Source organism: Epargyreus clarus, unplaced genomic scaffold (assembly GCF_041222505.1).
Source record: "Epargyreus clarus isolate Ecla_fem2 unplaced genomic scaffold, WU_Ecla_fem_2.2 ptg000006l, whole genome shotgun sequence".
In the NCBI taxonomy this organism is placed as follows: Eukaryota; Metazoa; Arthropoda; class Insecta; order Lepidoptera; family Hesperiidae; genus Epargyreus; species Epargyreus clarus.
The window spans coordinates 1,263,994-1,286,500 of record NW_027332214.1 but is presented as its reverse complement, the minus strand read 5'-3'; the positions used below and the strand labels follow the sequence as shown (position 1 = coordinate 1,286,500).

At 36.3% G+C, this 22,507-nt stretch overlaps 1 protein-coding gene across 5 annotated transcripts in view; it reads left to right on the top strand.

Moving 5' to 3' along the window:
- hth (Meis homeobox homothorax) overlaps positions 1 to 22,507 on the top strand; it is a 349,085-nt gene that overhangs the window by 160,360 nt on the left and 166,218 nt on the right. For 4 of the 5 annotated variants that reach the window (XM_073073577.1, XM_073073574.1, XM_073073578.1 and 1 more), the window contains exon 8: positions 10,449 to 10,457. The exons of the other annotated variant lie outside the window; for it this stretch is intronic. In XM_073073577.1, the coding sequence (XP_072929678.1) occupies positions 10,449 to 10,457 (9 nt within the window). The remainder of the gene's footprint in view (positions 1 to 10,448; positions 10,458 to 22,507) is intronic. 5 annotated transcript variants of the gene reach the window in all.

Here is a 22,507-nt window from a genome sequence, read left to right as displayed (position 1 = left end):
TTTAGATATTACTAGCTGACCCGGCAAACGTTGTGTTGCCATATAAATAAAAAAATGTTAAGGGTGAACAACCCTTACCATATAAAAAATAGACAGCAGCCGATTCTCAGACCTACCTCCTGAATATGCAGGTAAAATTTGGTGAAAATCGGTACAGCCGTTTCGGAGGAGTACGGTAACTAACATTGTGTCACGAGAATTTTATATATAAGATAAGCATTCAATTTTAGATAGGATAGCAATGTGAGACTTTATTTTCCTTTAACCTTGTTTTCATTTCTATGACCTCATTACATACGCGAAAATAATCTTATCTCCACTTCGATGTACTTCGCAGAATCATCTGATGCTGACCTGGAAACGGTATACAATATCGTAGTCAAAAAACATTAATTAACAAGCTAGGGATGGCAATCTGAGACCGATTAATCGCAAAATCGATCTTTTGGGCAAAAATCGATTATTTTAATCGATCTCGAAAAGATAGATTTTTGGAGAATTGCTTCTTTGGGCCTTCATTTTTTTGTGAATCGATTTATTATACTTCGATTAAAATCGATTAAAGAATCGATCTTTTTCTGAGAGAATCAACATCCCTATAGCAAGCATTTTCTCGTAGCAGTCGCCCGCCATCAAAATATCAAAGCGCGACACGAACCAGAAATACCAGGGCGTCATGAGCGTTGCACACTTGATGTAATAATTAGGCTCTAGATCAAAGAGCTGGATAAACGAGCTCCGAGCCGCTATGCTCGCCTGGTAATTGGTTGGACAGCTTGCTGGTTGATGGACCATTCGACAGCAACCGCACAGGGAGACTAAACATAGGCCATCTATTATAGAACGTGGTGTAGCACTTAACATTGGTGTAATAGATGCAAATAATTCTCAATGGCTCCCATTACAAATGTGTTAAGAAAACAGTGAATTATAGTTAATTTATATTTCATGACTATTTTTTTTTTATATTTATACCTAAGCAATGAAGCAGACGGGCCGTGTAATAAAAGGAGTCACTGTCGTACATGAACATTTGCAACACCAGTGGAGCCAATGTATCACCGGCTTTGGAGGAAAGCTCCATTTGCACCTTTTTTGAAGAGTCCAGATGGATGGCCCAACGTCAATAACTGTTCCACTGTTGAGCGATATAGACTATAGTCCACAGTGCGAATTGGTAGATTACATACATGCTTGATAACTTTGTTTTAAAGAACGCGATGTTTTAATGTTCTATCCGTGGCCTATATTCCTTTCATCTGTACGTGTTCGACGATTTCGATATTTCTTAACTGTTAACAAATGTAGTTGGGACTTAAGAAGCCGGCGCTTGAAAGACAGAGTTGTTTAATGAAGTCGTTACATCAAAGACTACAAGTACTTTTCATAACCTATGACAATCATAAACTGAGACATACTCTTATCAGAGCTGTTAAGGCCAAACAAACGGTGGAGAATAAGACGGTAGGGCGGTTATCTTTACAGCATCGTAACTTGGCTAATCTGTAGATAATAATAATGCTCTATGCAAACATTAGTGTATTCCATAGGGTAATTAACGTTGGGAAACGGTTGTGTAAACTAAGGGGTACGGTGATGGGAACACTGAAAAAATCGGGCAAGTGTAAGTCGGTCTGGCAATGACGGGTTCCGTAGTACCATTATGTTTTTGTGTACGAGTATCACAATTGATTGATCAAGCAGTTGAATTCGCTGAAAAAATATGTTTCTTGTATGAATTTTTAGCTTTATTTCTGTTTCATGATTTGTTGTGATAGCATCTGTAGTTATATATATTACTCGTATTTCAATAGCAATTTCAAGTGCCCATATATTATGGTTCAAAATATATTCTAAACAAAACGTTTTCTTTTAAGTGTCCTCTTTATTGTTTTATCTTTTATTCTTTGTTATTTTAGCAGGCATTAAAAAAATTGTATACATATTTCAATTCAAGAGATACAGCCCCGTGACGAAAACGTGCAGCGGAAGCTTAGTAATAGGGTTTTGATCATTTGTGTAAGGAACCCTAAAAATATCTATAACCAAAGAGTATTGTTATTCATTAGACGCCATGCAAAACAATGTGAACTGAGATTGAGGGTGTGTGTGGAATCATTAAGTGCATTGTTTTTGTCTCCATTACTTTTTCGTTCAGCTGTTATCGGATCTACTGATCTGTATAATTTGTGTCATTTCTTGCTGATACTAGTTAGTTACATACAAGGTGCTGTTAATTATCTATCTATGGTTATTATCACACATTACGTTACAGTTAAACGCTTTTAAACGCTTTCTACACTCACATACCCACACCAGGGTTCCCTGTAGGGTTCTATGGACACACACAGAGACTAATACGCAAACACCCAGACCCAGAAACAGAAACCTAAATTCATCTTTTAAATTTCTGTCTGGTCCTGGATCGAACCCGGGACCCTCTGCGCGTCAGACCGGTATGGTGACCGCTCCGCCACGCAGGTCGTCAGTTATTTGTTTCTACCATCATCTTAAGTGAGGATCTTGGCATTAGGTTCATCATGCAAGTTTAGTGTGGTTGGCATCACACACCTTTGATAACTTTTTTAAAGTAGGTTGTGTGCAGATTTTCTAACGATGTTTTCCTTCACCGTTTAAGCAAATGATCTTTAAATTATAATATTCTGTACCTTTTAGTCTATCGATTATTATTAATTATTCGACTTAGTAAATTTCTAATAAGTTTCTACCTATTTAATTTTCATTCAATCAGTCAAAAGGCATATAATTAAGTTTAAAGAATTTATTTTTAAAAATATAAATTGCCACTTATATGAGAATTTCTCAAATGTGTTTTATAACAACCATAGATACAGGATATAAAAAATTCTAAGTATATGATAACAACTTTAATGTTACTTAAATCGTTACTAAAGATGTAACTAAACGCGTTGTTACAAAGCCATAAATAACTGAATTTTGAGAAGTCGAGCAAATGCACTTTATCCCAACCAATTGTCTGCCAGCGGAAGCAGCAAAGCAACTGTATTTATTATTGGAGGCATATCAAAGCGCCAGCATTCCTGGAACCTCCTTTGTCTATCTACATTAGCCGGTACTATTTGGATAATCTTTTCCCTTGAATTCGTTTACGCTAAGAATAATCTTGTATTAACATTAATTGTTTCTTGAGGTAATACAAAGATTAGTTGATTTGATCTAGCGCTTACGGACATAGTAATATGGATATAAGGATTGTGAATATGATTGCTAATCCGTTTTATTCTGCTCTCTGCTTGTACATGTTTAAGGACACTCTTTATTAAGAAGGTAGGTTTAGTAGAAGTTACGGATATATATTAAGAAAGGTAACCAAATCATCAAAGTCGTAGTAATTTTCGACTAGTAAATTTTTATTGGTTATTCTTTCTCCATATCTAGAATTTATAAGATCGACAATTTAGACACTAAAATTAGTGTTTATTTAGGATTCTTCGTTCTATGTGTATCTTCAGTAAATATAGAAATACTTACACCTTTAAGTTAATCTTTGAGTCAATCGTAATTTTCCTTAAAATAGAATCAGCTTACTGATGCTCAGGATACTCTAAGGATTTAATGACTTCAGGCTTCATCCGAGTAAAGGGCAGTTCATAGGTCCAGTGACAACCATTGTACGGAGATGGTGTTGCCATAAAATTATATAATAATGAACTAATCGCGGCCGAGTGCGCCGGCCCTTCGAACAATGGTCTTTAATTGTGCCCTTTGTCCGTCCAAATAGAAAATTTCTCCAACCGCCAGTGGAGTTTCGTTTTATTGCTGTGTTCAAGTATAAATCACTCGGCTTTGTATTGAGACGCTGCTTTTAATGAAAATATTGACGTCATCTCGTATATTCGCAGCGATTCGTGGTCATCTCTTTATTTCTCATGAAATAAGTATGTGTTAAGCGTTTCCTATGTTATGTATTGGTCGCATTTTTATGTGAGATTTTATAGTTGTGCTGTAATTGGACTTATATCATCTACTTATACTAGACATGCTTCAGGAATTGCTAGTATCTTGTTACGAGTAGTTAATTACTTAAAAATAAACTTATAAGATTCAAGTATAGTAACTAGACACTTCTCAACAATTTCTAATTACCTAAACGAATTCTAACATTTGAAGATATTCCTAGATTTCCTATATCAAGTCATGACTTAAATATTCCAAAATCCCAACAGACCACTGAATTGAAAACGACATGTTATGACATACAAGACGTGGAACGAAATGAAAAAGAGTTATTCTTTCCACACGGTCTTTCACAGTTCGCAGTAGTGGCTGGAATCGAAGAAATTGGGCGGTTTCCCTTTGATAGTGGCTAACGCTGCGGTAACGTTACTGCGTTGCTAGGAACCGCATGTTTGTTTGTCTGGTTGTAAAATCGTTACGAACCGTAAACGAACGTGTGTGGCCAGCCCTTACGACGAAATCCGAACAGATGGGCGGAGATCAAAGAGTGTACGACGATAAAAAAGTTAATGCGTAACAATTCACCTTATAAACACGAACACAATTGTAAATGCAACTGTTGTTGGAGACGCCTTGTTTGAAACATTACGATAGGAGTTATCTATGATGTATCTACGTATCTACGTGTATCTACAGCTTTGCTGGTTTACGTGTTTTTAAGTTCTGTGAACTTACGTTTGGTGTCATGTTACTATGTGATATATCAACACGCAATCTTTGTATAGTTGGTACACATATTAAACCAGAATACAGCAAAATTAGTGATTGTATCTACCATCAATTCTTAGGTATTTAAGTTAGGGATAGCCGAGTGGTTGTACCTAGGCCTCCGAAGTTCGAATCTAAGACAGGTTTCTGATTTTTTCAAATTTATGTAGGTAGGTATTGGAAATTAATTATCATTTGCTGGGACGAAGGAAAACATCGTTAGAAAACCTACATGCCTTAGAGCTCTTTAAAATAGAAAGGTCTAAATCCCTCTCGTTCTGAGAAAAGACTAATGCCCAGCAGTGGGACAGTAATGAGTTGACGACGACTGTTCTTAAGTAATGCGGCAATTGTTCGTTTGTAGTTCAATTTTGTTTAAAAGTTAAATTAGTTCATTGCACTCATTCAAAACGTTTCTATAATAAGACTCTTTCATTACACATTGTAGTAAAGGTTGCGTTCTAAGCTTTTCCTAACACATTCTACTTATTTTTCCAACGTTTTTCTTTCTCGTTACACACGATATATTCTCTTTTAACACGGAGGGGAAGCATTCCCGTTTTCCCGTCTGTTTTCCAGGTATTCGTAGATTCCATATTGGTAGGATTTCGTGTGAGCGCGGAATCATTAGCCGTAGAATTCTCTATATTTTTGAAGCCCTGGTACCGGAGGGGACTATGGGAATTTTACGGGATATTCCCATAGCCCTTCATGCCCTTTTATGGGTGGAAATATCAAAATTGGGTATTACTTGCGATTTTAGGGTACAATATCGGAAACATTTAGTACAAGGATGTCTGTAATGTGAAAATATAGATACAGATTTGTATACTTTTTATTCGAGTTTTAAGTAATTTTAAAAAAGCAGTTGAGAAACTTGACGTTAAATTTTCTGAACAACATCTTAAATTACACCATTAGAACAATATAACTAAATCAATCTAGCGAACACGACTGCAACTATACACCAGCAAAATACAGATATATAAATCAAAATTAATTATCTGTCTTTTTGTAAATAGATTTACAAGCTACTGCTTATTGTAAAATTAGAAAAACGTAAGAAATATTTTCCTGCTAGCTTCAGCTTATTTTTGGAAATGTGATTTAACGGCATTTTAATTAAAAAACTTTAAAATAAATCTCTAATTTTCTACTAAAATGGTTTTACGTATAAAAATGAAAATGTAAACTCCGGCGGTGCCTCCAGCTCACGAAACAATCCAATCCATTCCATTAGACACGAATCGTCCACAATTCAACATGATTGCATTCAAACAAACGGTTTCCTGATGCAATCACCGGGTAATAATAACCGGGCAATTATAACTTTCTAATGCGCCATTATCAAATATCTGCGGGGCTTGCGAGGCGTTATTAACCGGGATTACCGGATCCCGCTCGATCCCCGGATGTAGGGATTTGCTCCGGGATCGCCCGGGAAATGATAAAGATACGGTATGGATACGGTCCGCTCACGGGTATGATAATGGCAAATCTTTTGATTCTGTAAATGCAGGTGGTATTGAACGGGGCTAGGTTCGCTTTTGAGTTACGAGTATATTGAAGTGAGATTCGAGAATGATAGAGCAAATTGGTAATATAATAGTTCTTTGTTGTATTACTTGTTTGTTATTTAGACCAACTTAACGTATTCTGACAGGCATAGTGTTCCGGGTTCGATCCTCGGTGGGTTCACATCATTATTTTAATTAATTTTCGTGTTGGGTTCAAGTACCTTTTTGTGTACTCGTCTTTATGTGTGTTCATAGCACCCAGTGGTACCTTGGGTAGGATTAAAGGAGTAGGAGATTATTTATTTATTTAAAAGTTCATTACAATAATGTAAATATTTCATAGGTGGGCAGCTTTCTATGTTTCGAAACTTTACAAAATGTCTTTCAAGAAGGAACATGCTATGTTATGTAATTGTGAAATCATTAGGTCGTAGCTAATTAAAGTTTCGTGAATACCAATGATCAGATAGGAAAGTACGGACATCTTTGTCGTTAGATCTCTATTTTGATAACGTTTAGAGAAAGTTCCTGGCCTGTTGAAGATAGATGTGATAAACAAACCATTATCCACCATGTGTACATTTTGACAACCGACTAGCTGTACATAAAATTTAAATTTACGATCCCCTCATAAACATTGAATAGTCGAGATCTATTGGGGTTTAGTCCCTAAAGGACGAAAAAGTAATGAGCGAGTCGTGTTCGGTACCAGGGCAGCATACGCGTGTAGGCAGCGGTATCAGCCGTACAAGCGATCGCACTTACCGTCACTCGGTGTATCTCGCGCTATCACTCAGCGACACTCAGTCCTGCATTAGCGGTGTCGCCGTCGATAAATTTATAGACACCTCCGCGAAGTTCTGCCGCCCTGGTCATTCTCTACTCGTGTCGTTGAGTGTGATAAAACTAATTGCTTGTATTTTAAGCGTTTTTATTATGTTCAGTATTCGAGCACGTCTGCTTTCTTTTTTTAATAAGTGCTTAATTATTTTAAGAGCTTTTTTATCTATAAAACAGCAAACCACAAGCGAATTCATACAAAACAAAGTTCGAAAGTAGCTAACTTTGTAAACAATATCTTTATTTAGCGGTACTAAGTTAAGACAAGGTTAACTAACACAATATTTACGTTGAAACATTCTGCATTCAAGCACGTCATACGTACCGCATTGCAAGGGGAACAGTGTACAAAAACGGCAAGTGGAGTGCAGAGCAAGTTCGTGCAAAATAAGAATGTTTGTGTTTCACCGCGAGATCTAGTACATGTCTCGTTCCAGTTTCAGCGGGAACTGCACCGTAAGCGGCGGCTTACATTCACCTGGAATAATAACAACCTCTGTCCTTATAAGTGGACTGCCATCCATGAATGTCTGAAATCGAACCAGAACAGATTGTCTTATCTGGTCTATCTTAGTATCTACTCGTATCTTGGTTAAACACTAGATTGCTACCTTTGAAGGCTAAGTTAGAACGCATCTTTTGCTTAACACGCCCTTCAAAACAGAGCACAGCAGCTCTTAACACTGCTATTAGACAAAAAATGTTGTGGCGGGGTCGACTCCAGAATCGTACCACGAGTTACCACTTTATGTCCAAATATTGAAACTGTTACCCACGACATAAATAGAAGTATGCGTCAACTGCCGTCTCGCCGTATGGGCAAGCGCTAAGGTCGATATTGGAGGAGATTTGTAAGACGAATGCACCGCTATTATTGTATATAAGCCGCTTATTAAGACTGACTCCCACTCGCCGGCGAGGCACGCAACCGGATTAGCGCTGTCTCACATGGGCCTGCGATTGTTTTGGAAAAACATTTTGAGAACCAAATACGAGGATAAAATAACTATACATGCTAACCTAACCTATATTGAAAAGTTCAGTGTTTTATCTGAAAGCAAGCTTTAAATGAGAAATAAGCAGGCCAAATAGACGTCCAAAACTTAATCCATACAGAACAGGGATTCTACCTAAATCCGACCAAAGATGCGTCGAGACTCTTAGGGACTAAAGTCGCCACATATGTAAGTTAGCTGACATCCACAGGATACTGCTACTTAAATCTTTAAAAAAACAGCAAATTTCTAGAAGTCCAGAACCATACATTTTCTACAGTTTCTTATATAACGAAGATGAGCACTAAGACAGTATTTTTTAAAGTTTATTTTTATGAAATGAAAGTTTGTATAAAAATGAACTTCCTCCTGAGGTATTCGCGGAGCGCTATGACATGGGGCTCTTCAAAAAAGGTGCAAAAAGAGCTCTCATACAAAGCCGGCGATGCATTGGCGAATCCTCTGGTGTTGCAAATGTCCATAGGCGGCGTTGACTACTTTCCATCAGGTAGCACGTCTCCCTAATCGTTAGGTTAAACTATAAAATAAAAAAATATATAATAAAATACATAAAATAAACACACATAATTGACTTTCAAAAAATGCGTCTCCATGTGAGCCCGCCCGTAGCCAGTAAGTGGAATCATACGTACATTTCCAAGTACGGTTGCGTCACTGCGGCCCGGCGCGCCGCGATCGGTTACCGCTCGGTGATCCCCGATCGCAGATTACACTCGGATTAGCTGAGACATGGTTTTGGTGCTGCTTGTTTAAACTAAGATTGTGAACTGCTAACATGGTTATGTTCACCAGTGATAGCTGAGTTTATGATGAGCAAAACCGTCTCATATCGCGTGATAACTGAGCTCATGATGAGTATAATCATTGTACATTTGGGTGATGACCGAGCTCATGATGAGATGATGAATGATTATATCATTGCAAATGATGATGTGACGACAAGTTATATTCTTTATTTAAAATGTTATATACCTATTGTATATAGATAGGGAAAAAGGTGTCAAAGTGCCGTAAATGAATAATTACATGTTAAAGATTGTAAATGGCGTTCTAATTATATTATGTATGCTGTAATCTATACCAGTTACCATTCATAATAATATCAGTATTTTAGACATACTTATTTTACTTGGTAAATCATATCTAGCTCACTCTTTACAAAGTTTTTTATGTTAATAGTTTATTTTACTTCTATGTCTATTTTGTTCTAATAACCAAAATGTACGGTTAATATTTTACCTAACAGTATATTCAAATTTTCGATATCATATGAAAAATTGGAGAAAACGTACTCTTTATAGACACAATGTTCTTTGAACCAAATTTAACCACCTTAAGACAAACTTACGTCACACGACAATACAAGAAAGCCTTTATCACCAGAAACTGCGTCTGAATGAACCTTATCACTACGATACGTTGAACAACCGACAGAGCAATTAACCGGCAGAGCGTGCAACCGGCCGCGGAATGTAAATAGAATGAAACCGGCACAGCGAGCGTGCCGAGACGGCCGGGAAAAACTTACTTTAATTATTTATTTAGCACTAGTCCGCTGCCCGGGTTCGGACGGAATTTTTTATTGGCTATTTGATTTTGCTAATCGTGGCGCTAAGTTGCGCAAGTTTGAATATGTTGTTGCTTGGTTTTATTGAGACATAGTGATAGTAGATTGAAGGGCATAAGGACATAGTATAGGTACTAGTCAAAGTAACATTTGATACGTGTCATATACCCTTTATTGTAATAGCAAGACTTATGTAAACCAATGCCATTTATCGGATCATAGTTTTTAATAAATTGATTAGGACAAAATATCTAAAGAAATGTAAAGATATTTTTATTCTATTTTTATTTATATGTTTTGTAATTGGAATAAGAACTACTATTTATTTATTCTCCGTCAAGTTGATGTCTTGACTCATGAAACAACTTTTAATTGATCATTTAGGCTCTATTAATTAAGTGCTCTATGCTCCACCAAACATCAGCTGTCAAACTGTCAAGGAGCTGTCAATGTGTCAAATTTGTCACGATAGCCTGATAAGCGTTTTCTCAAAATTGATAACGGGTAAAACATTACTCTAGATATGTATCTTGTGTGGGTTTTTCATTTTTAAATTGTTATTATTATTTATTATGGGGGTATTTAGTTCTTTTTTTTAATATTGTCTATGGTCTTGCCTATCTATACCTACATACACATGGCATGGTTTTGGTGTAGATATAAATTCTTTATTTAAAATGAAATAATATAAATATTCAGCGTATTAGTAATAGTTACACAATTTTTAAGATTTAATTAATTTTAATGTTCACATGAAATCACCTTGCACAGATAATTAAAAAATGTTTTCTTTTGTTACAGATGCGATGGGTAAGTCACCAGGAAGCGTCATAAATCAAAGTGGCTGTAAAAATCACTAACAAAAATTCCAATCTTCATAAAACCAAAATAATTACGGTCGTCGGCCATTTTTTCAGCAAAATAAGTCAATCGGGCAACACTAGGAGTCCGGGATTCGCCTCGCGTCATAAACTTTGATTAGGTCATTAAAGCATTTTAATTTATTGGTGTTCGAACTCTCATTTGTAATAAACAAACGAAATTCGCCCATAAAAGTTTAAGGTAGCGTTAAAAATGTGTTTAAGGCACCCGTAGCACTTATGGCGTTTTAAAGTCTTGCTCTTACAGCCTCTTAATCGAATATCGACCTAACTGATATCGATCGTATGGTCTCATATCGATGGACCATAGACAAATGTTATACCGAAGTTATTACCAGTGTTGCTATTGGTAAAAAATTAAATAGCTTTTCGCTTTTCACTTGTCATAACTATCATAAATATTTTTAGTAATTGGATTTTTTCTAAAATATTTTTTTTTGTAATAGTAGGACTAATTGGTGTAAGTTATAGATACAATAAGTGTATCAAAAGTTATTTTTACGCTCAATACAAGAACGATGAATACTGAAATAAGCCCCAGTCAATAACTTCTTCGTTAACAATTTGCCGAATAGAACAATTTGAAATATAAAACAAATATCCCGGACGCTTTCGAATTCATGCACGTCATTAAAATGACGTATTCATTCCAATTTCAAAAATCAACGTTCGAATCCGTTTCAATTTTGATGCGCGGGAATTTTGTCAGTTCGGAAACAGCGTATTCATTTGGCACGAATTTCGCAACGCAACGCATAAAATAAATTTAATTCAAACAATATCAATTGGACACGAGAACACACTCAAGCGTTTTCGTTTTGCTATTTATCATAAAACGCGAACAGCACTGAAATTGAAGGTTTTGTCTCTTTCGTTTCAGCGCTGGCGAAAAGAGACGGACGCTATTGCTTTTTTAAGCTTATTTCAAATCGTGTTATCGCCTTATCCGTCTGTTCGTTGATTTGTTTGTGTCGGTTAGCCGTACAATATTAATTACTGCTTTAATGAGCTCGGTTTCTTTCGCGTCGATCGTGATCTGTCTTTCTCATTTTGAGGTGGAGTTCATTATATCAATAACCGGATCAATATCAGTCATAACTTTTTAATTTTTGAAAATGTTATTGGTTTCCATAATTTTTTTAATTACAATATTAGTAGTTAGTTATTAGTAGTTTAGCAATATTAAGGTAGTTATTTAGTTAAAATTAAAAACAAATATGTCAAATTTCCTTGTCTATGGAAGTTTGACGTTTTCGTTTTTATTTATAGCCTGTTCATGCATCACAGATTATAATCCGTGTAGTTATCGGAATATTCCGAAACATCGAGCGAGCAAATATCGTACTGTAATGCACTTCCATTGTCTCCCGTGTAATCACTGCCTACGGACCTCCAAAAGTGATTAATGGTTCCGCACCGCCAGCACCATACAAATGTGGTTTGCTACTAATGATATGTATCTAACTTGTGCATTATTCGTTAATTAAACACAATGGGCCGTTTCGATAAATGCCATGGTCAGTACAAAATTATTGATTTGTTTTTTTTGTTGTTGACGGAAAAAATGGTTATGTTATGCGGAAATAAGAAAATTAGGGCTAAAAACCATAAATCTAAATACATATTCAATTATTTTTTTATTCATATTCATATTGTTCATATTCATATTGTTATTTAAAAAGCTACTCGCGGTGTAACGCGGAGTTAAGTATATTTTTATTTTATGGCTTAATTATGGCACATTTCTTTATTGTGATTATAAACATGATGAAAAGGGAATGTATGACAAATTACTGCAATAGAAATTATTCATGCTAATTGGTGACCATAATTATGGAAAGATATTGATTGAGGAAGAATTATATTGAACTGAAAACTTGCATCTCAATGTTTCATTATTCGTAATTCTTATGATTATTCAAATGTAATTCATACATTCGTACCAGACAACACCGCTTGTTATGTAAATAACTTCTTGTTTCTTACGTTTACCTAGTTCGTCAAAACAAAAAACTAATACGAAACGACATGTGACAGGGAAAACAAACAGACAGTGCAAATTAACCAGCAATTAGTGTACAGAGCGGACATGAAAACGTTTAGCAATCAACAATTTGTGTAATTGTTGCAGCCATTCCAAGATGGCGCGATAAACTGTCAGATTGACGTATGATTAGCAAGTGTTGCCTGTTACGGCGGTATTGCCATTACATAAAATCTGATTAGAATTCGTTTTGTATTTCTGCATGGCGTAATAGAATCCATAAAATTCATGTCCGATTGTTAGCGCACATAATAGGTGTGAAAATTATGCATTACAATCTAATATTATGTACGCGAGTGTTTTATGCCGCCGTATTTGAATAACAGATAAAGATTTTTGTAAAAAATAATCTCGCTTCTATTTTCGAAACTTGTAGACGAGGCGACGCGGATTAATAAGTTATCTTCTTTCTGTCATTTAACTGTTCAAATCTTCATAAAATCCGTTTAATTATAAGATTAAACCTGACAAACACGATTACTTAACTCCCTGTCAATAACATTCTCGGAACCGATCTCGGAATTGACCTAGTTCGAGCCCAAAGCTCATGTTTATGTTATGGCATCGATGTATCGAAAAGAAACACGAAGGATTCGGTCTCCAGGACCCATTTATTGTACTGTTATTGTTAACAGCTTGTCGGAGTCACGAGAAACCGCTAAACGCTCCGTTGACACGTACCAAAACGATCGAATCGAGCGAAGATTCAAATTTCGAACGCAAAATCCAAGATGGCGACCTTCGCAAGCCGTATATCAATCGTGATTTACGCGCCACGGTCGAGGTCGACGGCCGGCCGAATTTCGTTCAGAAATGCACTCGCCGAGTAATTTATTTGTGACCATCTATTATTTTGTAGACTCACGAGGTCCTAAACGCAGCTGACATTAATATATCATTTTACGCGACGGCGCGACTCACTTTATATCCCTCTCGCTCCTTCCTACGATTCGTTCATCCGCACGAAAGGGACAGCGCTACGGGGGCGCGTAGTTTGCGTTTTCACTTTTTATAGTAGCAATATATTTGATCAGCTGATCGTCATGACGTTTACTGCGCGTGTGGCAATGTGTAATGTTTTTCATAATTTATATTAAAGTGGTTTTGTGTTTTTATTCATGTTGGCTAGGTCGGGGTTTATTTATAATGTTGAATATTTATCTAATGGTAATATTGGCTTCCGTGCGGCCGGTGTTGACATATAAATTTTGCGTATCGACAACGTTTTTGGGGATTTCACGCTTATTTATGCTGTGGTGTGGCCATAAATTAAAATATCGTACCAAAATTATGTTTTCGATTTGGCTTTAATATTATGATTTAAATGCCGCGTAAATGGCCATACTGGTTTTGTAATTACACTCTTTATTAAATTTTAACCGCCTCTCGTAGCCCGTAATTGAATTATCGCTGTTGGTAATCCACGAGAGAACATACAATGTTGTTAAGAAACCATAGTGTTTGGGAAACCGTACAGTGATTCTAATTTCAAATTAAATTAATTTCAAATTCATTCATTACTTTCAAATCAAATTCATGTCTCTACCTAATGTTTGCAGGTAGCGCCATCTATTTATAGAGAAATATCTTATAAAATACCTACTGATAACAGCACTTCTGCCTTACAATACCAACAGCTCCGTTCCCATACCTATTTCTGCCTTATAACAGCAATTTTAAACGCTGCTCTGTTCAGTATTGAAGGGTAGAAAAGGGAAAGATAATTTTACGAGGCGTTCTAACTTAGTTCTCAAAGCTGGCAACTGGCAACGCATATCTGACCTCATACGACTCTAATCCTATCTGCAGTTGATTATAGACATCCACGGTCGGCAGTTGCAACTTATTATCTGGGAGACTAACTAATATTTTTCAAAATGTTAACGTTAAAGCTGTATTTCATCCTCATTCCATTTAAATATGTGTACATTTGTACAAGTAGCGTAGTGCGTGCGTCGCGCGTCGCCCGCACGTGGTCGCTGTAAATATTTTTGGAGGCAATCGATTTCCGAAATCCATTCCGTACCCTCGCACCGGCGGCGGGTAAGGTAGTGTGGATACGACTTGGAAAATAATTGGAGAAATTGTTATAGGTGCTTTGAATGATTTTTTTTATATGAATAATGCATACAATTAACCTATACAATTGTGTATTGTTACGATCTATTGAAGTGTGCAATAAATAATATCTATCTATCTATCTATCTATCTAATGTAGTAAATGCAGTCTACCTGATGGTAGGGTGTTATTTAAAATAAATTGTGGAAATGTTTACATAGGTGCTTTGAAAGATTTTTTTATCAATAATGTAGTAAATGCATGCAGTCCAACTCATGGTAAATGACTGGCGTCTCGGATAGCTGTAACCCACTCCATAATATAGACTATTTTACCCAAAGATGATCACAGATGGATTGCAACTCTGAATGATAAGAAGGTAGCCTTAAATGTAACCGTAGCAGCCACACCCTACCACCGAAACGCAGGAACTTTCATGCTGGAAATAGGTGGTGGTGGTACTTCTATGGTTAAAGCATTGGTTCTACCACGTTTTAAAAATATTTGATTATTTTTGTTATTAATATTTTGGCGTTATCAACTATTAGGTACTATCCTGGGCCACGGGTGTCCTCTAGGTCTACCTCGCCCAACTGCGAATTGACAAACTTCACACACACTTAACATTTTTTTAAGGCTAATGTTTGTTCATCTATAATTACATTAATTATGTTAAGTGACAGTGAGGGGACGGTAATAAGTGAATGATGGATTACAAAAACATTTAAGTTATGCAATATATGTGTAATTGTCAATGTATGTAAGGGACATAGTACGCATGCCACCTTATGTTAAGCGATCACCCTTTGTGAACATCTGTTATTAATAATGAATATTCTATACATAAATATTACTACAAGAAGACATGTGGAACTAGTAAATAGGTGGTACCAAAGGCCTTTTTTTATTCCACTCTGGAGGTAGTAGAAACTTCTGTGATTCGATTCAGGCGGTAACACCGTCACACCTATTTCTGCCTAATATCAGCAGTGTTAAACGCTGCTGTGTTCTGGTTTAAATGGTGTGGTAAAGGAGACGTACTTATCCGAGGCGTTCCAGCTTAGTCCTCAGAGGTAGCGGTGCTACTGTGGCCGATCTCAGGTAGGAATATCTATTGATTACAGATGTCCATGCAGTAGCCACTTACCATCAGGTGGACTGCATGCTCGTCTGCTATTCCTAAAAAACCTTAGGCAGAATATTTAGCATTTAAATTATCAGCAACAAGAATGAACACAATAATGTACAAAAGCTCCATTGTGATATACATCAAGTTGTTATTAGCTGAATTACAAATAATTTCGGGCATTATTTTGATTAAATTTATCAAACAGAGGATTACCTGTGGCTTAGACATAATACCTGTCTAATTATACCCGCTTATCTCATTTTATAATTAGTAATTATAACTAATTGATTAAATAATCAACGATATTTTGAATACCTACTGCTGTTGTGATATTCTGTAAAATACCAACGCATTAAATTAAAAAATTGGATTGCTTTAAAAAAAATGATAGTAGGAAATGTTCATTCAATACATCTGATGGTAAGTGGCTACTGCTGCCCATGAACACTTTTTGAAAATTTTCCAAATCAGTTGTCGAAATTTTAAAACAACAATATAAATAACATGTTATTTTCATTATTATTATCATCTAACAAATTCTTTAGTCATTATAGAAATATCGAAAAATAAATACTGATGTTTTCTATCGATTGTTATCGATATCTATGTTATTGCAATTAGAACTAAGTAGTCTGTTGTTTTGAGATAAAAATGGATTAAATAAATAGGTAGCTTATCAAATCTTAATTTTAGGTACAAAGGTTAGTTTGAATAAGTAGGTAAACAGACTATTGTAATAGGAATTATGACGTCATAATATATGCACACTAAACGTTGAAGCAGAGAATCGATAATAATTATTATTGCACGATAAACTAATAAATGCATGAAAAAAAAAAAAAAAATATAAAATTAAGATTTTGCAACTACTTATAAAAATCGTTAATCTTGATTTGAGTATTTCGTGAAACTTGGTTTCGTTTTTACAAATATTAGCCCAGATTAGGAGCACAAAGATTAAAAAAAGGGTATTTTTGGATTTTGGCATCCTTAGATTAGGCTGGGAAGTACACAAAATTTTATTTAAGTATTATTTAAAACTCCATTTATTGTATACATTGTGACTTAATTAGTAACTATGTTTCATACTTGACGAGCCGCGTGGCGGTGCGGTCACCATGCCGGTCTGACGAGCAGAGGGTCCCGGGTTCGATCCCCGGCCAGACAGATTTCTAAATGATGATATTACATTTCTGTTTCTGGGTCTGGATGTTTGTGTATTTGTCTCTGTGTGCGTCGATAGCACCCACGATACAGGGAATCCTAGTGTGGGCTGTGAGTGTAGAGCTTTTTTTTTATTATTTATTTCGGTTTCCCGTTCACCCCGCATGCAAAAGATACTCGACTGTCTTATCCACACAAATCCACAGGCATTAGCGCGTATCGCACGGGCCTAGCGTCATTAATCTGCGTGACAGTTCAAAATTTAGTTACAGAGGGCTGAGAGGGCCCCCCGCACCCCGCACCCCCAAGTTTTTGGGCCACTGCTCGAACACTTTCGATGTGGAATTCTGTTCTATATGTGTTCGAAATGTATAGCAGTTTGGGTGTGGAATTTGTACTAATACAAAATAATTTGAAGAGTTCAGGATTTGAAAGTACGCTTAGTTAGGTATTCTGTTCCCGTATAAGTTTTGGTTTTACTTTTACGCGCCTATCCTACTAAATAACTATAGTATATCAGTACCAGTATCAGTTAACTACCTAAAAACATAACAACTAAAATATTGTATCGAAAAACGATTCGAGAATTAGTAGGTATTGAACTTCGAACAACACTAAGTCAATCTGTCAAAAGAAAATAGTAAAGTGACGTATTAGAAAATGGCGGTTATATTAATATAACAATCACAAACAATCTAAGAAAACAAGCGTGGTAAAATGAATTTTATATTTCATTTGTACGAGTAGCTAACTCCGAAAAGGCATTCCTATAAAAAATATGACCCATAATTTCATGTTCTCTCAGTATCATATTTCCTTAACACTTCCCCCCTACTTGTACACTACTCCCTACTTGTACACTATTAATGCAGCGTCTATACAAATTGATACGTATATCATTTAAATAGTATTGTATCGTGTTCGGAAAATTACGCGTCTCATAGCGGGTAGTGCGATATGGAAGTAATTAGCGCCGCGCAGACGAGCGTGCGGCTGGCAGCTCCGCGGGCGTTGCCTCCGCTTGCTGCTGCCCTGGTACTTTAGTATACATATATTGTTTAATTTTGAGGTAAATAATATGAAAATAACTGTTTTTGTTGCGTTGTAATAGTGAATAATGCTTAATTTTTGGGGATTGTTTACGTGTACAGACATAGACCGTATCAGACCGTGTCGTGCCAGACAAAGGATTTCTTTTCAATATATAGTACGTATTTATATCTACAGTGACACAGCCGCGCAGGTACGGGCCAAACCTCTACAAAATATTGTATAGAAAAGTATGTGTTTGCGCTACGCACGTGACACGTTTAAAGTCGAAAGAACTAAATTTAGTCTGATGTCCATGTTTATAGACTTTGTTCATTAGTTCTTCATCGAAATAACAATTTAGTCCAGATATTATAAGTAATGTTAGTATATAGGTAGTAGTAGAATTCATGACCACGTAGAGATTTTTGACGATTTTATTCATGGATATCTTTGACGGACAACTATGAGATTCGAAGTGCTAACGTCGATTAATTATACGAGTAGATGCGTTGCTGCCTCAGGACTAAGTTGGAACGCCTCCTGTAATGTTAGAAATTAATGTTCAACATCGCTGTTAAATTACTTAAGAAGTAGATATGGCGGTTAGGTCGTCATAATATAGATGTTTTATTGATAATATCAGAACATCAGTCTCATTTAACAGAATCTTTCATTTTTAATAAACTAAAGTACAATTACAAATATTCGTGACCAAATAGAGACATACTAAACCAAACAGATACATAGTACGGTATGAAAGTAATTAGCGTTGTGCAGACGCGGGCGTGCGGCTGGCAGCTCCGTGGGGTGTCGACTACTCCCAGTTCCTGTTGCCCTGGTACTTTGGTTATGTATCTTATCTGTTTAGGAGCTGGTGACAGACAGACAGAGTATTTTTAAGACAAAGTAAATCCAAATTATATTATTTTATGATTATATGAACACAAAATTAGTTAGATATAGGCTGACAGGGCAAACATCAATTTAAAAGTCAGTAGCATATGGTTTAACCGTGGTATCACCTCCATACCTATATCTAACGCGAAGTAACTCTGCCTTTCGGTGGAAAGGTATGTATACCGGCTGACTTACGAACCTACCATGTGTGGCGATGCATCTGTGATCAGCTTCAGGTAGAACTTTGGTCTATATTAAGCTGGTCCTGTGGCGGCAGACCATAACGTAAACTGCATGCTTGTTCGCTACTTCGGTGTTAAAAGAGATAAATGAGAGAGTGATCGTTAAATGACATAGATTTTTCAACGAATTCACGAATCACAAAAAAAATAGAAAAATAATATAAAAGGAATCTATTTTTTGGTTAGTTTTATGATAAAAACAGTTTTAAAACTACTTTTAAAAGCCCTGGTAAAGGGACCGCTGTATCTCACTTTCCTAGAGGCCTTTGCTAGAAGTACAAGAGCCTCTGAGGTTCCTTTGCGTTCAGAGTACCCTCATAGCACCCTTATACACTCCTTACTTTTGTGTTCTTTGTAGGCCAAAACTTGACCGAGTGGGTTTAAATTGCTTTATGAAATTGCATCCGTGTCCTGCTATCCTGAAGAACCTAGTTTGGGGGCTCTATGATTTGGGGCTGGTTGTAGTGACAAGTGTTGTAGTTACAAGCTAAATTATGTTTTTTTTTTGTTACAGTGAGATTATGGTAAAAGTAGGCAAGTATAGGTATACTCTAAAACATTTTAATGGGACATTAGTATAATCCTTGGATAAAACATGGGATTTACAAGATAAGGATTCACGAATTCACCATCAATTTCAGAAACACTTTGAACGGAACATTTTTTATTTAGATGACACACGAGATGGAACCCGATACCTTCTGTGTAATAGATGTGTTTTGTAGAATCCACGTGGATCTGCTGATCTATGCCTCAGAAATCAGAATACAATACAGTCAAGCTGAACAAATTCCTTAGACCAGACCTCACTAGCGAATGATGTTGCTAGAAGGCAGAAAGAAAATTGTGGTAATATCAGCAGTCTGAATGTGAACGAAGAGTCTCAACAGAGTTCACTTTTTACGTTTAGTTAGTACTGAATGATTGTTAACTGTCATAAGGTAGCGATTTCAATATAGGTAATCAATGGACATCAGAAACCTCAACATGACGGCTGCCGGCTGTACCTACGGTAACATTCCAGAAACCTCAACATGACGACTGCTGTGTACGGCAACATTCGTGAATATTCTAAGAGCCGGCCAATCGAACCTTATCGAATTAACCAGTCATTTCAGACGGAGTTCACCTGCACCGGGTTCCCACGTAATGCATCTTTTCACTTACAATCAACCGAGATCGATGACCTAGAAAGTGGGGCTAACCTTTTATCCATAATTACGACGACCCCCTGTCACACTCACTTGTAATTTTTCTCAAAGTCGGCATGAATAATCACATTTCTATATACATTCCGCATTTTTGGCTGTAAAGAACGGCTTATGTTAAACGTTTAGATGGCGAACCTTGAATTTATTGCCATAAAGTGTATATTTAAGTGATGGTAGCCATCCCACGAGCGGTACGGTGCCGTCGTACGGATCGCCGTGACAGGCACAATTTCGCCCCGGAGTAGGTATATTTTTGCCTTTTTATTACGTTCCGCGGTAATCCGGGTACTACTATACTTGATATTTGTGCGTTCGGATCTAAATTTTAAATGCCGCTCGCGACCTAGATTAATTTGTACACGGATCGTGAGCTTAGTTGAAATTAAAAATAAAATATATTCGTTGCAGTTTTAATATTATGAAAAACGTAAATAATGTCCAAATAAATCTGTTTAGGATCAATGTTATAGACAAAATCAGGTTACTAACTTTTTTATAACCCGTCATATATTTCATTCGAAGTTCAAAAACATTCTGTCCGACTGGAAAAATAATCGAATAAAAAAAAGTTAAGTGACAAATCATAAATTATTTTTTCTAAACTAGAGTAAAGGCCAAGGGCACAATATATTCAGCTAGGCATGTCAATAATTGTGGAAATTCCGTAACATCATTGTCAATCACATTACTTCGGTCCGGAACCGCCCGGCCATCAAAACGTCATTACTAAACACACCCTCCATGTTTCCTCTTGTTTTATATTCATTCGGACAAGTGCCCTTAGCGAACATAGTTCCTAAATTTGCGATCGGAAAAAAGTGAACTGAAATGTAGCGGGAAGTTCGTAGTGCAAACGAATAAAGCGGGAAATCAATTTGAGTTTGGAACAGCCGTTAATGTTTGACGTTTGAACGCTTTTTTCTTTTTTGTTGGACGGTGTTGCGCTTTTTTGGCCAGTGACAAGTAGTTTTACTTTAGATCAATTAATTGAAGTGTCAGGCACAGTTACGAAATGTTTGCGGACTCGTGTAACTAGTGCTAGATACAAAAAATGCCATGTATTGGATTTCGGGTTCTATTTTTGAAAAATGTTCGAGTGATCAATTAAAACATTTGATTTTGCTCTAAGTGTAGAATTTATCTTTAGTAAATTTAAAAAATCGAAGTTGTTTCTATAAAAACTTTGTTATTTCCATTAAGATTGAATGCAGATATGAATCGCCATCTTTTCGTACATTTAAAATTATGTACCTGCTGCTCAGTGTGTCTCATAAGTTTCGTAATAAGTAGACGATCTTGACGTCTAGATATTTCGACCTTATTCGATTTAAGAAGGTTATTAATCTAGTTACAATCAACTGATAACATCTCGGCAAACCACGGCTCCTTTCTAAAAACTATAGGCCGTTGTTTACAAGTTTGTTTATAGTCAACGGCCTTATCAATCTCGGCTGCATCACGTGACGTGCTCCAGTTCGCGATGATCGATAACCGCTGTCAGCTTGACAGTGTCAAGGTCGGGTTTGACAGCTGTCAAATCGCCCCAGACAGCGGCTGTCAAAGTGCGCGGCTGAAAAACGCGCGCTGTCAACCCGTAATGGATAGCCTTCCGGAGCACCACGGCGGCCATGTTCGGGCCAACGAACCCTGCTCACATTTTTTCGTGTATCTTGTAATTATGTTGTTGGTTTTGTTATTGAGTTATGTTATGTATTGGTCTGCTTAAATTAAGTATTACAGTAGTTAGGGTATATCTCCCAATCGTTGCTTTATTGCTGCTTACATATGTTTATAGTCAACTAATGAGGCTTCATCCTGTTTACTCACCTTGTAAAAAAATTGAATATGTTATTCGATTCAACGCATATTACATCAATTTTTGTTCACTATTGAGAAGCATTTTAAAAGTATTTAAAAAGTCATTGAATTAGCACCATAGAATACTTTTATTTTTTATTTCAAATTCAGTAAGAAATAACCACAGAAGTTATATTTTAAACAAGTATACAAAGTTAGTACATATAAATATTTTACGTATTTGTAAAATAAACCATAAACGCAGTATTTTAACACTTTGTTAAAAGTTATATTCGTTAGTTCGTATCGGAACACTAAAATATCGTGCAATCATTCAAAACATATATTTGCGGATCGATCGTGCAAACTTAACGAAACTTCATTACGCCGCTGTCAAGGCGGCT